A 15,917-nucleotide genomic window follows, 5' to 3' on the forward strand; every position below is an offset into this window, starting at 1 on the left:
ATAATCATGTGGCATGTGATAAATATACACAATTTTTACTTGTCAGTCAAAAACCTAATTTTCAAAACTAATTAAAAAAATCTGGCCAAGAATGGAGGTACATGCCTTTAATACCAGCACTCAAGAGACAGAGGTAGCCAGATCACTGTTTGAGGTCAGTCTGGGACTACACAGTGAGTTCCAGGTCAGCCTGGGCTAGAGCGAGACCCTGTTTCAAAATCAAATGAACAACAAAAATGACAGAGAAATCATACACACAATAACCATCTAGTCTGGTGCTTCTCCAAGTCTAATGTGCCTCAGGACTCCTTGGGGATCTCCTTAACAAGATGACTCTGATTCCTAAGATGTAGGTGGAGGCCTAGGTCTCTGTTTCTAACAATTCTCAGGTAATAAGGACACTGCTCTCCCATGGACCACACTTTAAGTAGCAACAATAGGCCCCTTTCTTCTGATGTAGAAGAAAATATTGATGTGGGCTAGCTAGAGGTCCATCATAGCAAGTAAGCAGCAGGCTGACTTGGGAATACACAACTCCCCTGTTTCTTTTTTTTTTTTTTCCTTAAAATATTTTATATATTTATTTGAGAGAGAGAGAGAGAGAGAGGGAGGGAGAGAGAGGGAGAGAGAATGGGCACACCAGGGCCTCTAGTCACTGCAAACAAACACCAGACACATGGGACACCTTGTGCATCTGGCTTTATGTGGGTACTGGGGAATCAAACCTGTGTCCTGTGCCTTTGCAGGCAAGTCCCTCAACCGCTAAGCCATCTCTCCAGCCTCAGATACCCTATTTCCGATGCCCTACCACATCCTTTTTGTGTGCTGCGCTTCCTGTTGGCCCTTAATTAGAGTGAGTTTTGGGAAGCTTCCAAAGGGATCACTGGCATGCCCTGTAGTCATTGGCAAGGCTTTGGGAAGCTGAGGATGGATAGGCGGCTGGGATTAGTGAGATCAAGCTTGAACTTTCTTTCTTTTCTCCCTCTTCTTCTTTTTAAATTATTTATTTATTTGACAGAGAGAGGGAAGGAGAGAGGGAGAGAGGGAGGGAGGGAGGGGAGGAAGGAGGGAGGAAGAGAGAGAGAGAGGGAGGGAAGGAGGGGAGGGAATGAGAATGGGCATGCCAGGGCCTCCAGCCACTGCAAAAACACTCCAGATGCGTGCGCCCCCTTGTGCATCTGGCTAACATGGGTCCTGGGGAATCAAACCTGAGTTCTTTGGCTTTGCAGGCAAATGCCTTAACCACTGAGCAATCCCTCCAGTCCCCACCCCCCCTTATTTTTTGTAATGGATTTGTAAAGGTAGGGTTTCAATCTAGTCCAGGCTAACCTGAAATGTACTATGTAGTCTTAGGGTGGCCTTGAACTCACTGGTGATCCTCCTATCTCTGCCTCCCGAGTGCTGGGATTAAAGGCGTGCACCACCACTCCTGGCTCAAGCTTGAACTTTCTATCTACAGAATTTGGGTTGTTGATGATGATTTTGATTTTTTGAGGCGGGGTCTTGCTCTAGCCCATGCTGACCTGGAATTCCCTATGTAGTCTCAGGATGGCCTCCAACTCATATTGATACCTCTACCTCCTGAGCGCTGAGACTAAAGATGTGTGCCACCACATCCAGCTTAGTTTGGTGATTGGGTTGGTGATCCTACTGTAACCTCCCTTGTTTTTACTTTGCTTCACTTTTGGGTGTCAATTTCTACAACTCTTAGGTACAAAAAAAGTGACAATATGCTTTCTTACATGTTGTGAAGGAAAAGTTAATTTCTGTGAATAAAAGACCCTAGGCACTTCATATATAAGAGATGACAAAAAGCCATAGGTATTGCTGGGTGTGGTGGTGCATGCCTTTAATCCCAGCACCTGGGAGGCAGAGGTAGGAAGATTGCTCTGAGTTCAAAGCCAGCCTGAGTCTACATAGTGAATTCCAGGCCAGCCTGGGCTACAGCAAGACTACCTTGAAAACAACAACAGCAACAAAAATCCAGAGGTATGAGTAGTACAGGGTGCATAGGATCCTGTAGCCAGTGTCACCAAAACAAGAGGCCTTTTGATGCTTTTGCTTGCGTGTACAACTTGTACAAGCAGGCAACCCACGTTTAATTGCAGTGAGTCAGTTATTTATAATGCTACCAATAAATATCTGCTGAATTATTTTAACACACGTGCATGTGAGAATCCACCCATTTCAGACAAATATAAACTGAGAATGGCAGATAATCAAAGGGAGTTTCCCTACTGATTCAATGACGCTCTCTATAGAGATCGCCAGACTTCTATTTTCACAACTCTTAGCCTTATGCAACTGCTTTTATGTACTTGAAAGAGATGGTCCAGAGAATAAAGAGGAGAGGGAACAGGGCTCTAACCTTGTCTTAGGACAAACTTTTCTGCCACTGACATATTTTTGGCTAAGGAGTAAAAGTAAAATCAAAACAGAAACCCACTTGCTCTCCCTCTCTCTTGCTCTCCCTACAAGGATGTGAAGTCCAGAGGTTCAGCAGTGCAGAGTTGAATTGCTGAATGCCACTACAAGGTTTGGGCCTGGGTGTGGGTTTTGTAATGGATTTGTAATGCCATTTGTTCAGACGCACGCATTATGCAATACCATGAATGAGCAACACTCTCTGTGTTGCTATTTGGAAGCTGGGTCCAGGGCTTCCAAACCCCAAAGCAACACAGTCTTTTCCAGTAGTCAGCTGCTTAGATAACCCTACTTTTAAAGAAAAAGTTTAGCTCAGGGGGTGGGGGGAGGCAGGGAGCTTGGGAGCAATGTTCAGGCACAAGTCTGTTAGGCGAGCATTTCCGATGTTGGGAGATTGGCGGGGCTGTCTTGTTCCCTAAATGGTGTGGGTGGAAGAGCTTCTGCAGTTGGAGGGCAGGGACCTGGGCTGATTCATCTTTGCAACCCCCTCATCAGCCAGCAGCCAGCCCCTTCTTCAACTCTTCATCACCGTGATCACCACTCCCTTGATCAACTGCGCGTCATTCTTCTGAATCCGTACCCTATGATATTGCCTAGTCAGCATCCTCAATTGTTTTTCTCTTTGCCTTTCTCCCTAAACCATTCTCCAGCTGGGTTCACTCATACATTCCTGTTAGTGGGGAACAAAGTGTCCAGCTGTGCCACCTGGGTGCACTAACTACCGGGCAATGGTCTTGTAGGACAGGACTGTCATTAATATCCACATGAACTAGGTATGAAAACTGAGACCTCGTCCTTTTGAGTATTATTTTGGGGGAAAATATTAACCTGTGCTTTATTGGTCAGCTAGGAATAGTTGCTACTAATTAATCATATACTATAAAAGTCTTTTTTAAAAAATTATTTATTTATTTATTTGAGAGCGACGGACACAGAGAGAAAGACAGATAGAGGGAGAGAGAGAGAGAATGGGCGCGCCAGGGCTTCCAGCCTCTGCAAACGAACTCCAGACGCGTGCGCCCCCTTGTGCATCTGGCTAATGTGGGACCTGGGGAACCGAGCCTCAAACCGGGGTCCTTAGGCTTCACAGGCAAGCGCTTAACCGCTAAGCCATCTCTCCAGCCCTATAAAAGTCTTTTTGATATACTTCCCCACCAATCCTGACTATTTACATTATTATTGTTGTTTGGTTTTTGGGAGTAGGGTCTTGGTGTATCCTAGGCTGAGCTGGAAATTACTATGTAAATCTCAGAATGGCCTTGAGTTCACAGTGATCCCCCTACCTCTGCCTCCTGACTGCTGGATTAAAGGCATGCACCAGTATGCCTGGTTCACCTTATTTTTATTACTTATTATTTATTATTATTATACTTTTTTTTTTTTGCTTTTTGAGGTAGGGTCTCACTCTAGCTCAGGCTTACCTGGAATTCACCATGTAGTCTCAGGTGGCCTTGAACTCATGGTGATCCTCCTACCTCTGCCTCCCAAGTGCTGAGATTAAAGGTGTATGCTACCATGCCCAGCATGGCTCGCCTTATTTTGTCAAGAATTTTTGAAGCCCTTAGAGGAATCACAATAGAAACCCAAAGTGGCTGAGCATGAAGACAAACACCTGTAATCCCAGCAGTTGGGAGCACAGGAGGATCTCAAATGTGAGGCTAGTTTAGGCGATATTGGTTATATAGCATGACTCTGTCTCAAAAATATGCAAACTAAGAAAGCCAAACTGTTTGCCTTTTCCAAATCACTGAAAGTGGGCTAGAGAGATGGCTCAGCAGTTAAAGGCGCTTTTGTGCAAAACCTAACAACCTGTGCTCAGCTCCCTAGTACCCACATAAAGCCAGATGCACCAAGTGGTGCATGTGTCTAGATTTCATATACAGTGGCAAGAGGCCCTGATGCACCCATTCTCTCTCCCTCTCTCTCTCTCTGATAAAGAAATACAAATATAAAAAAAATCACTGGAAGTGACAGAATCTGGAAAAGGAAACTGGAGTGAAGACTCAAGCTATTAGTTGAGCTCTAAAAATGAGATGGAACTTGCCTCTATGCCACTTATTACTGTTATCATGTATATTGCTCTTAATCTCCTTGGATTAGTGTTACCTTCAACCACCCAGCTCTGGAGAGCACACCAGGAGCACTCACTAATACTATTCTGTGGGTTTTCTCCATATCTTTCTTCTGGAGATTATGCTCTGAGGTTTCACATACATACTGTCTCTAAATTGGGAAATGGGAAAAGTCGTGTTCTGATGCACCCCTTCACTGGTTGATGAAGCTATCAGGATGCTGGAAAGCCTTTTGCAAGCAAGAAGTCATCAATGATCTTAACCAGCAGTGGGCCCTGCAAGCCTATGGCTGTCCAGCCAGGCCAAATGGGCCAACTAGTGCAATGATAGCATGTCTGTTATAGGGGAAGCCAAGTGCTCTCTGATTGGACTGGAGGCCCGTTCCACAGGAGGGAATCCATGCCTGGTATGGAAAACCTAGTCAATAGCCTATGGCTGGGGAGGTCATGAGCCATAGTGGAGAGAGTACTACTGTTTGGCTAAATGCATATATTATGCTATCAATTTGTCCTCTAAACACTTATTTTGTGTCCATATATTAATGTTACTCTCACTTTTGGCTACAGAAGCTTCTCTCTTCAGATGGCAGTCACCACTGGGATGATTCAAATTCACCATAGTGCTGAGGAGAAGTGACAGTGGAGTGTTCAGCACTGAGGGAGACATCTCTATCACCCTCCAAAGCTCAGGGAACATTGCTGAAGAGGTGGCGGAAAGAATGTAAGAGCCAAAGAAAGGGAGGACTGCTTACAATGATGCCTTCCAGACACAGAGTGGCCTTGATAGTCATGGCCTTACTGTGGCTGACATGATCTACACAAGACCTGCATAATAGGAGGAAAAAAAAGATGACAACAAAATATAAGAGAGACTAAATGGAAAAAGAAGGATTCAGTGGAGGGTAATTTTTGGGGGGGAGGAATGCGGGTGGTGTGAGGGTATTATGATCATGGTATATTGTCTGTATTTATGGAAGGTGTTAATGCAAAGCTAAAAAACAGAGCCAGGTGTGATGGCACACACCTTTAATCCCAGCATTTAGGAGGCAGAGGCAAGAGAATTGCTGTGAGTTCAAGGCAAGCCTGGGACTACAGAATGAGTTCCAGGTCAGAATGGGCTGGAGTGAGACCCTATATTTTAAAAACCTTTTTAAAAAGGCAAGAACTCTAGAAACAACACACTGGTGAGGTATGTATATACAGAATAGTTTCCTGTAGAAAATGGTGCCTGAAAAGCTCTGCTACTCATTTACATAAGCTAGAGAACTATCTCCCAAGAGGACTGGCTATGTAAGTCTGCTTTCTAATGCTATGATGAAATACAGCAAGATAGTTACTTATAAAGAAAAAAGGCTCCGCTGGGGTCACAGTTTTGGAGGCTAAAAATCAAAACATGGCACTGGCTCTGGCAAGAGTATCCTTGGCTGCATCACATCATGACAGCTGGCATCATGGTGAGAGAAATCATATGGTAAGACAGGGAGTTGAAACTATGGTAATACCTTCTGAGTACAGCACCCCCAATGACTCAATGCCCCTCCCATTAATGTTGCCACAGGTCCTGGCAGGTTTTAAAAAAAAATTATTTATTTATTTATTTATTTATTTGAGAGCGACAGGCAGAGAAAGAGGCGGGGGTGGGGGAGAGAAAAAAAGAGGGGGGGGGAGCGCTCCAGGGCTTCCAGCCGCTGCAAACGAACTCCAGATGTGTGTGGCCCCTTGTGCATCTGGCTAACGTGGGTCCTGGGGAATCGAGCCTTGAAGCAGGGAGGGTCCTTAGGCTTCACAGGCAAGTGCTTAACCACTAAGCCCAGGTCCTGGCAGTTTTGAGGGGGTTGAAAACTGCATGACAGGAGTCGAAGATGAAGAAGGCTGGTAGAATAGAGGTCAAGATCACACAGCGGAACATATGAGAGCCCTTGAGCTCACTGAGCTCACTGCTGTCCCCAAGGCCTTCCTATTTGCTATGCCTTTTGCACAGGACAACGCTGTCATCTGTGTAACCACTGGCCACATTAAAGAAGGAAAGAGGGATAGGCAATATTAACTTCAACAATGCATACTCAATTTACCACAACTTTATTATATCGCCACTATTAATTATAATTCAATGTAAAATTAATGTAAAATTACTGAACCTTTTGCATCCTTTTTGTCTTACTGTCTTGAGCCAGCCATCTCTCAGTGCTCAATGGCCACCTGCATCTTTCCTACTGGCTGGCACAGGCCAGTGGTCCCCTCATCTCTTGGGACGCCTGGCTCCAGCTCATTGGACAGTGTCCCGGAGAGTCATCCTTCAGCTTTGAAAACAGCCACTTTCCCTCCTAACCTTCACACCAGAGACTTCAGGGTCTGCTCTTTTGTTCCTTGGTTGTTTGTTGATTATCTGCCTCCCGGCAGGCCCTCCATCCCAGCAGAAGGCAAACACTTCTGACTCCTTCCCTGCTCTCTCCCCAGCAACAGCATCGGCACAGCAGATTCTCAACGAATATGTGTTGAAGGACTTTGAAGACTCCAGATTTGTCACTGGTTACCTACCTCTGCAGTCAGTGTGCATTCAGTGGGTGTGGTGGGGAGGACTGGAGGGAGGAGCGTTATGAAAGCCCTCAGATGTCAGAAAGCTGGTCCAAAAGCCCCCCTGGGAGATAAAAGGCTCGCTTTACATGTCAAATGACAGGCTGGGACTCCTGGTGGCAGCATTTCCTTCCCTGCTTTGGCTGTGTGCTGATGCAACCACCGGCTTGTACAGTTTTATGAGAAATCATCTCGCCAAGTGGCACTTCTGTCTGCTACCAGTAGATGGGGTAGTGTCATTAAGAAGTGCAGCTGCTGGGTCCACCCCCTTTTCCTAGGGCTTTGGGAAGGCTCTGTTCTAGAACTGCCTTGACACTCAGATCTCCTGGCAGCCTCAGCTTCCCTCTGTGCCCAAGCACAGCCGAGGCTGTAATAGTTGATTTCGGCGGGGGTGGCCAGGTACTGCACAAGGCAAGGCAGGCCCCAGAGACCTGCCCGGCCCAAGCCTGGAGGAGGCAGTCGGGTTTCCCTCCTTGGTTTGGGATCACAGGCCTAGGGCATGACTCACACACTGGGGTGTTCACATTCGCCTAGAGACTTTCTGTTCTCCGAAGGTCGAAACAAGCTTATTGACTAGGTAACCAAGGCATGACCCAGCCTGTGTGTCTGACACTGGCAATTTGGCTGCCACTAAAGAGCCAGCAAGGCCAGGGGATGCCTTCTCTGTCGCTGTGGTCCCCTGGGTTTCCTGGTTTCATGGTGGTGCCTTCCTATGGAGGCTGAGAACAGCTTTAACTCAGACCGCTTTGCTTCTGCTCGGTCCTTAAGCCTTCTGGCTCTTGGACCACATTCCATGATGTTTGGTACCTCACGAATGACCCACTGCGATACAGCTGGACAAGGCATTAAGCTTGGGCTACATGGTTTCATGGGGCCAATCCATGGTGAAAAGGCAGTTCCTTCCTCCAGACAGGAGGGTCCAAACCCCTCACCAGGAAACGTCACCAACAGGGAAGGTTTCATTCATTGTTACAGCCATTAAACCCTCTTGTAACTCTATATATGTGTATCCATGTTCATGCATCTATAGTCTTGCTGTTCTCTACTCTCAGAAAATCCTGCAATTCCCTCATGTTTGGAGAAACTTTGTTCATCTTTCAAACATCACCACCTCCACGCAGTCTTTTCTGATTTTTCGTAGACACAATGAATCTTTTCTTTCCCCAGCTTCTCAAAGTCCTTTGAGTCTTTCTTACAGCACTTAACTCGGTAGATGTCTTTTTGTTCACTTGCTTGCCACATTCATTAACTCAACAAACATTTATTGAATGCCAATTCCTATCAGACACAGGTCACACGGGGGGTTTTCATAAAGCCTTCCTTCCAGGGGCAGCTCCAACCTGGGTGGAGTTTACAGCCTTCATTGACTGGGAGTTTGGAAACAGGAACTAGACCTGCTCCTAGTTCAGGGCCTGGCCCCAATGCATAACCAGAAAAGCTAGTTAAGTTGTAGCCCAGCTAGTGTCTGATGTCTGAGGAAGTGAGGTTGGAATTTGCAGGAAGGTTAAAATATAGCTCAGGGCATTTCCAGGAACTGCTCTCAAATGAGGATGTGTGGTATGGTAACCAGAGACATCCACTGGACAGGGCTTGTGAGGAGGGACCCCGTCCTATTTCACCGTGAGCTTGGGAGCTTGACACAGGACTGTTTGCACACTCATCACATATTCCAGCTGGAAGTTTTTACTTTGACTGAACAGCCCATACGGTCAAGCAGGCTACTTCAAACGTCCAGAAATAAGTTACCCGCAGGGGTACAAGTTGGTGAGTGACTAAAAATACAATGAGAAGTGACAGGCATGGTGGTACATCCCTGTAATTCTGATGTTTAGGAGGTGGAGGCAGGAGGACTGACAGTTAGGGGCTAGTGTGTTGTATCCAGAAGGACTCAAAAAGCCATAACAGGCACTTGCCTGCAAAGCCTAATGACCTGGGTTCAGTTCTGTAGTACCCACATAAAGCCAGATGCACAAGGGGGTGCATGCATCTGGAGTCTGTTTGCAGTGGCTGGAGGCCACTGTTATGCCCATTCTCTCTATGCCTGCCTGCCTGTCTTTCTCTCTCTCTTTCTGTTTACAAATAAATAAATAAAATATTGTATAAAAGTACCAAAGAGAAAAAATATGAAACGAGCAAAAAGCCTTACATTGTCCAGTTAGCACATGAAAAAAAGATTAATTCAATAGTCACTCAAAAACAGGATTGTCACTGGAAATTCACATCCAAAATGTGACAATGCTGTAATAAAACTGAATGATAGGCCTGTGCAAAGTCAACCAAGGTGTGATCACATACAGCTATATGGCCTCACTTAGAAATTGTATATGTTTCAGAAAAGGGCTCTTCTCTAAGGACTGATAGCCTAGAGAGTATTGCTGGCTGGGGAAGGATCACTACTGTTTTCAATATCATTCATTCCAGTCATCTGCCTTTGTTGTCCATCTGTAGAAAACTGGCTCCAAGATAATAAAAAGATAAGGCTTTGCCTCTCTGTTTTTAAAATTTTACTTACTTAATTTTATTTATTTGAGAGAAAGCAGCAGATAGAGAATGGGCACGCCAAGGCCTTCAGCCACTGCAAACGAACTCCATACGCATGCACCACCTTGTGCATTTGGCCTATATAAGCCCTGGGGAATCAAACCTGGGTCATTTGGCCTTGCAGGCAAGCGCCTTAACCACTAAGCCATCTCTCCAGCCCGTGTTTTTTTTTTTTTTTTAATGAAATAAAATGCTGAAAATACTATTAAGTAGCACTTGATTCTAGGTAGTTGTCACACAAGTGGGAAAAAACCACCATCTCTCCAATCTTTTTGTACAGGAAATTATAGTCTACAATCTCATCTTCCACCACCTCCTCCAGAAGTTTCGATCTGGACACACATGTATTCAGTGAGTTGCAATTTAGCCTAGGGGTGGAGTGGCAGGGTTCGAGTTCCTTGGGCTGTGGGGTTAGGTCTTCGTGGTTTCCGTAGATAAAAGAGATGCTGGTAAATTTGGTCCAGTTGGACCGGTCTTCTCCTTCCCTCCACCAACAGCTGCCACCAGGTCCCTTTAAGGGACCAGAAATCCGTCGGGCGTCGTAGCCCGAAACGGATCTTCTCCTCCGCTCCTCCCCCTGTCCCCGCTCGGCGAATGGTTCACGCCGCCGGCCTATATTTACCGGAGATCTTGCTCCCGGACGGCAATGATGATGTGAGGCTGGCGAGCTGGTCAAGTGCTCGCAGAACCACAGAGGGCGCGCTGCCGACCGAGGAGAGCCCGGGAGCCCGGGGAAGAAATGAGGTAGCGGCGGTCTCCCCGATTCCCCCCGGAGCGGACCATGCGCGCGCCCCAGCCTCGGAGCCCCGCGCTGCCCGGGCCGAGCCAGCCCGGACCGTGAGCCGGCCGAGCGCGAGTCCCTGACCCGAGCGAAGATGCGGTGAGCGAGCGGCCGCGGGACTGCTGCGCGGGGGCCCGCCGCGGCCAGCCGGACGGACCCTCCTCCATCCATCCGAGCGCACTTCGGGCAAGCTGCGGATTCCGGGACCGGCCCGGCCGAGACACTCGCTCCCGGTCCCCTGGGCACCTTGCCGTAGTTTCAGCCGCTTTTGGCCCCTGGCCAGGGAGTGGTGTCCGTATCACGTTCTCCGAAGAGTTCCTGCATATTCTCGGACCATCCTAGGTGCTTTTTTTGGGGGATGGGGGGGTTCTTTATTTATTTGCACGCGCTCATCTGACTTCTTTCTACGGTATTTTCCGCGGCACTCTCCTTTTTTCCCCTCTCATTTTGCTGCTTGTCTGAGACTTTTGTCCTGGACCTTTTCCAGGCTTGGGTAAGTGTGTGTGTCCGCACTTCCCCCCTTTGCACGCTCAAATCCGAATTTTTTTTCTTTTTCCAAGATTCTACCCCACCCCACTCCCGAGGGGTCCCAAGCACTCTACGCTCGCTCTCTTGTACTCCCCGCCCCCCATTGCCACTGGGTTACTCCCAGCAAAGAGTTTTCTTTTTTCAGTCTTGCCCGGGCCAAGCCAAGCCCAGCCGGGGCCGGTGGCTTAGCGGGGGCTCTCACCCCGCGCTCGGCCGCCGCCGCCCAGCTGCGCCCGGGCGCCCTCCGGAGATGCTGCCGTGGAAGAAGCACAAGTTCGAGCTGCTGGCCGAGGCGCCGCCGCGGCAGGCGTCCAAACCCAAAGGCTACGCCGTGAGCCTGCACTACTCGGCGCTCAGCTCGCTAGCGCGGGCTTGCCCCGAAGGCGCCCTCAGCCGGGTGGGCAGCATGTTCCGTTCCAAGCGCAAGAAGCTGCACATCACCAGCGAGGACCCTACTTACACCGTGCTCTACCTGGGCAACGCCACCACCATCCAGGCGCGCGGCGATGGCTGCACCGACCTAGCCGTGGGCAAGATCTGGAGCAAGAGCGAGGCGGGCCGTCAGGGCACCAAGATGAAACTGACCGTGAGTGCGCAAGGTATCCGCATGGTGCACGCGGAGGAACGCGCCCTGCGTCGCCCGGGCCACCTCTACCTGCTACACCGCGTCACCTACTGCGTGGCGGACTCGCGGCTGCCCAAGGTCTTCGCCTGGGTGTACCGGCACGAGCTAAAACACAAGGCGGTGATGCTCCGCTGCCACGCGGTGCTCGTGTCCAAACCCGAGAAGGCGCAAGCCATGGCCCTGCTGCTCTACCAGACGTCGGCCAACGCTCTGGCGGAATTTAAACGCCTCAAGCGGAGGGACGATGCGCGTCACCAGCAGCAGGAGCTGGTGGGGGCACACACCATCCCGCTCGTGCCGCTTCGCAAGCTGCTCCTGCACGGACCCTGCTGCTACAAGCCGCCGGTGGAGCGCAGCCGCAGCGCGCCCAAGCTGGGCTCTATCACCGAGGACCTGCTCGGGGAACAGCAGGAGCAGGAGCTGCAAGAGGAAGAGGAGCACCTCGACGATTGCCTGGAGGAGGAGGAGGAGGTGGAGGAGGAAGAGGACCGTGTGGGGGATGGGGACCCGGCAGAAGAGGAAGTCGAGGTGCAGAGGGCGCTGGTGGCGGCTATGCACCTCGAATGTGGGGACTTGCTGGACACGCTGGAGAATGGCCACGAGGAGGCGCTGGGAGACGGCGGGGTCTCGCTGGGCCCCGGGTCCGGGACGCAGCCTCCATTACCCGGCACTGCTTCGGATATGAAGGCCCAGCTGGCCCAGTTAATTAGCGACCTGGGCGACCTCAGCTTTGGCAACGACGTGCGTACTCTGCAGGCCGATCTGCGGGTGACACGCCTGCTGTCGGGGGACAGCACGGGCAGTGAGAGCTCCATCGAGGGTGGAGGCCCCGACGCCGTGTCCTCGGCCAGCGGGGACCGGCCGGTCCTTGCTGACAACTCCAGCCCAGAAGAGCCCCGCTCGGGGTGTGCGCCCTGAAGACTGTTCTTCGCGTCCCGGCACCCTTAGTAGCTCCCTATCCGTGGTTCTGACCACATTCCTATCCTGTCGGGGCACTTGGGGCCTAGGTCTGACCTTGGGTTTCTTTTGGCCACGTCCCTTCTGCCTCTTTTCCCAGCACTTTTTGTGTTAGTGGGTAGATGTAAGAGGAGAAAACCTGCAGAGGCAGCCCTCTGGGCGTGGGCGACAGAAGGGAGGCTTGAAGTTGGAAAAGTCCAGGGCTGGCCAGAGGTGCCTGCAGGCTAGTTTCCTGTTTGTGAGGCCACTGGGGCCTGGGAGGAGCTTCCTTGCCCGACCTCTTGAATGGGAGGCCCCTCCGTACTTTGTCATTTAACAAAGTTGCTATCACGATGTTTGAGGCTTTATAATGCCACCTTCCTGCACCCAGTAGGTTTTTTGTTTTGTTTTGTTTTGATTTTTGGTGTGAGAGCTTAGGCTGTTTACCTCAGACTCACACTTGAAATTCTGCCAAATTTCTCAAGTCACTGTGTTTTATTTGGGGATGGGATATGAAAGAAAAATGCATTTTGTTTACAGTTAAAGACATCTAACAAGTTTTCCCTTAGAAACACACACTTTTCTCTCATCCCAAAAGACCTCACTCCATGATGTCGTGTAATATATTTTTGCACTGTTGTGAAGTATTTTTTGACATCCTTTTTTTTTTGTACATAACTGTGTTCTCAGAGCTGAATGTTTATATATCTTTTGCTGTGCAAAAGAAACATGTAAAATGTTGTTCAGTTGTATATACGGAAATGTGTATAAAGCATTTTGTTATTTTTTGAGTAGCACTGTTCTGCTTTTGCTTGCACATCAGTGGGGAGAGAATAAAGAGGAAAAGCTATTGGAACAGGTGATGGTCTGGAACTGCTGCGGGAGGTGTTTGCTGGGGCTTAGAGGGCCTTGGAGAAGGTGGGTCCACTATGCATCCCCCAGGGCTTTTCTGCTATGTCTGGGGCCAGCATATTTATTCTTTACTCATTGTATGTGTGAACTTTTTTTTAAAGTTAACTTTTGGAGAGGTGAGGTTAATTCGATTTCTCGTGTTTTAGACCTGTGCAGTAATTTATGGAATGACTTTTGCCTTGTACTTTTTTTTTTTTAAACCCCCTTCCTGTGGGTTGTTTTGATAGCCAACTACAAGGATTCGACATAATCTTCTTTGCAAAACAGCCAAGGTACTTTAGAGATGAGCTAGCACCCTCAAGGAAATCATCCTGGCACTCTGCAGTGGAGCCTGGGAGGAAGAGTAAGTAGAGAGAGAAGTTAAGTTCCAATCACTGGCAAATGAGTCATGGTGCAGGTGGTGTGGGGGTAGGCAGCTTGCAGAGCCCGTTTCCTTCCCTCCCATAACTCAGCCTGGCACACTGGGAACAGTGTGGAGGGCAAGGCAGAGGAATTGCCACAGTCTGGTGCTGGTATGCGTGTTGTAAGGTTTCATGCTTTCTGCGTGTTTGTTTCTGTAATAAACTCCAACCAGATGTCCTGTCCGTAGCTGGTCTACACCCCATCAAATGGAGGTTGTAACAAGATGCTGACAAAACTGTGCCTTCTGCAAATTCTTTTTTTTTTTTTTTTCCTTTGCCCTTTTGGGCCTCTTTTCCTGTGTTGCAGACATGGATCTCACCCACAGCCTTGCCTGCTGTCCTGAGGCCACTTGGCTTTGTTTTCTTCATAAATACATTCTGAGCAGCAAAAGTCCAAGGATCCTAAGGGGTCTGGAATTCCCTTGAACTAGAGAGGAAGGGAGGACAAAAGATTTTCTTCCTACTTCACGAGAGTGGTTCAGGAATAAGGCTTTTATTTTATTTTAATTTTTATTTATTTATTAGGGACAGAGAGAGGGAGGAAGGGAGGGGGAAAAAGGGAGAGAATGGGCGCTGCAGGGCTTCTAGTCATTGCAAATGAAATCCAGATGCACATGCTACCTTGTGCATCTGGCTTACATAGGACCTGGAGAATTGAACCTGGGTCCTTAGGCTTCATAGGCAAGCACCTTAATTGCTAATCCATCTCTGCAGCCCAAGTCTATCTTTAAAAAGGGTCTCACTAGCCCAGGCTGGCTTGGAACTCACAGCCATCCTCCTACCTCTAGCTACTGTGTGTAGAGATTAAAGTCTTGTGCCACCACACCTGGCTTAAGGCTTTGAAAAGAACATTAAAGACATGACTGGGAATTAAAAAAAAAATATTCAGTGTCTTCTTAAGGACATGAGTCAGGCCTGTCAGCCTTCTATTCTGGCTTGGTAGAGTCCTCGCCCCTTTTCCAAGATACTCAACATGGAATGATAATTTAACATGCCCAGGAAGAGGTCAGAAAAGTCAAATCCCAGCCTACCTACACATCCACACTGATGGGGCTTTTCCTGCCCATATCTCCACCAGGCTAGCAGATAGCTGTGTGAGTCATCATTACCCTGTCCAACAAGATTTCTTATTTCTAATTATTTCCACAATTGCCAGATCATCACTCATGAAGGCAGAACAGTGATGATCATATGGTTACTACTTAGGGGTGGGTGTTTCCAGGACTGTCAAGGTTGGCTTCCGTCAGTGATGAGTGGGGGTGTAGTGATTGATCAGAAAGCTCAGACAACAAAATTTCAACCAATATGATCAATAAACCTAAGGCAACTATCTCTTTAAGTCTGACTTTTCCTCTTGCATCATACATAAAGAGCAGAGCGGGGATTTGAAGAGGAGGAAGAAATGCAACCAGCTCCCTTCTTCCCCAGACTTTGTGGGTCTCCCCTTTCTCCCGCTCCCCCACCTCCCTGGTTTTGGGTTTTTACCTCCACTGCATCAGGGCTCTTTGGCTGATGTAATTCTAGAAGCCATGTGAAGGTGACACATGATCCACCTCTTGCTACACCTCAGTCTTGTAGGGATGATATCACTATGCGAAGAAGAAGAGATGTCTCAAATAAAAAAAGAAACACAACAACTGAATTTGCGTCTAGTACTCTGGGGGAAACAAGTGTGATAAAAGCAAGGACAAATAGGCAAAAATACACATCCCCCCAAACACCCGCTGGCTGTCTATTCAGCAAATTCACTTCTTCCTTCTTGTGAAGTAAGGGTCCTGTTTCTCCTTACCCAACACGGTGGCGCCTTAAACGCACATTCTTTTGCAGTCTAAGTAATTCTTGTCCAACGGGTACAGCACTGACTGCATGAAACAGGAGTGATTTCTGGCAGCTTGAGGGCTTTGTTGCTGAGGTGGCGGCGGCGGAGTCCGCAACCGCCTTCAGCACAAACGTCCCGTGTGTCTTCCTCCAATTTGTTGTGCGTGTCGAGGGAGGAGTAGGATGGTACAAAAGAAACAGTCCTGACAGACCCTCCAAACTATGACACTTCGGGGAACACCCCCTCACACAGGCTCGCTCCTCCTTAAAGAAAACATGTCTCACTGCCCACACTCAGCAGCCCAG

The 15,917-nt window shown here is 48.5% G+C and overlaps 1 protein-coding gene across 1 annotated transcript; it reads left to right on the forward strand.

Moving 5' to 3' along the window:
• Window positions 1-10,460: 10,460 nt before the first annotated feature.
• On the forward strand, window positions 10,461-13,336 carry Fam43a (family with sequence similarity 43 member A). Its single transcript, XM_004654538.2, has one exon. It carries the CDS (start codon window positions 11,170-11,172, stop codon window positions 12,460-12,462), a length of 1,293 nt encoding a protein of 430 aa, XP_004654595.2. The 5' UTR covers window positions 10,461-11,169; the 3' UTR covers window positions 12,463-13,336.
• Window positions 13,337-15,917: the final 2,581 nt, after the last annotated feature.

Source organism: Jaculus jaculus, chromosome 5, assembly GCF_020740685.1.
Source record: "Jaculus jaculus isolate mJacJac1 chromosome 5, mJacJac1.mat.Y.cur, whole genome shotgun sequence".
Classification (NCBI taxonomy): Eukaryota; Metazoa; Chordata; class Mammalia; order Rodentia; family Dipodidae; genus Jaculus; species Jaculus jaculus.

Bases quoted from the DNA above. Each gene is read 5' to 3' on its own strand.
- Fam43a (XM_004654538.2), top strand. From the start codon at position 11,170: ATGCTGCCGTGGAAGAAGCACAAGTTCGAGCTGCTGGCCGAGGCGCCG.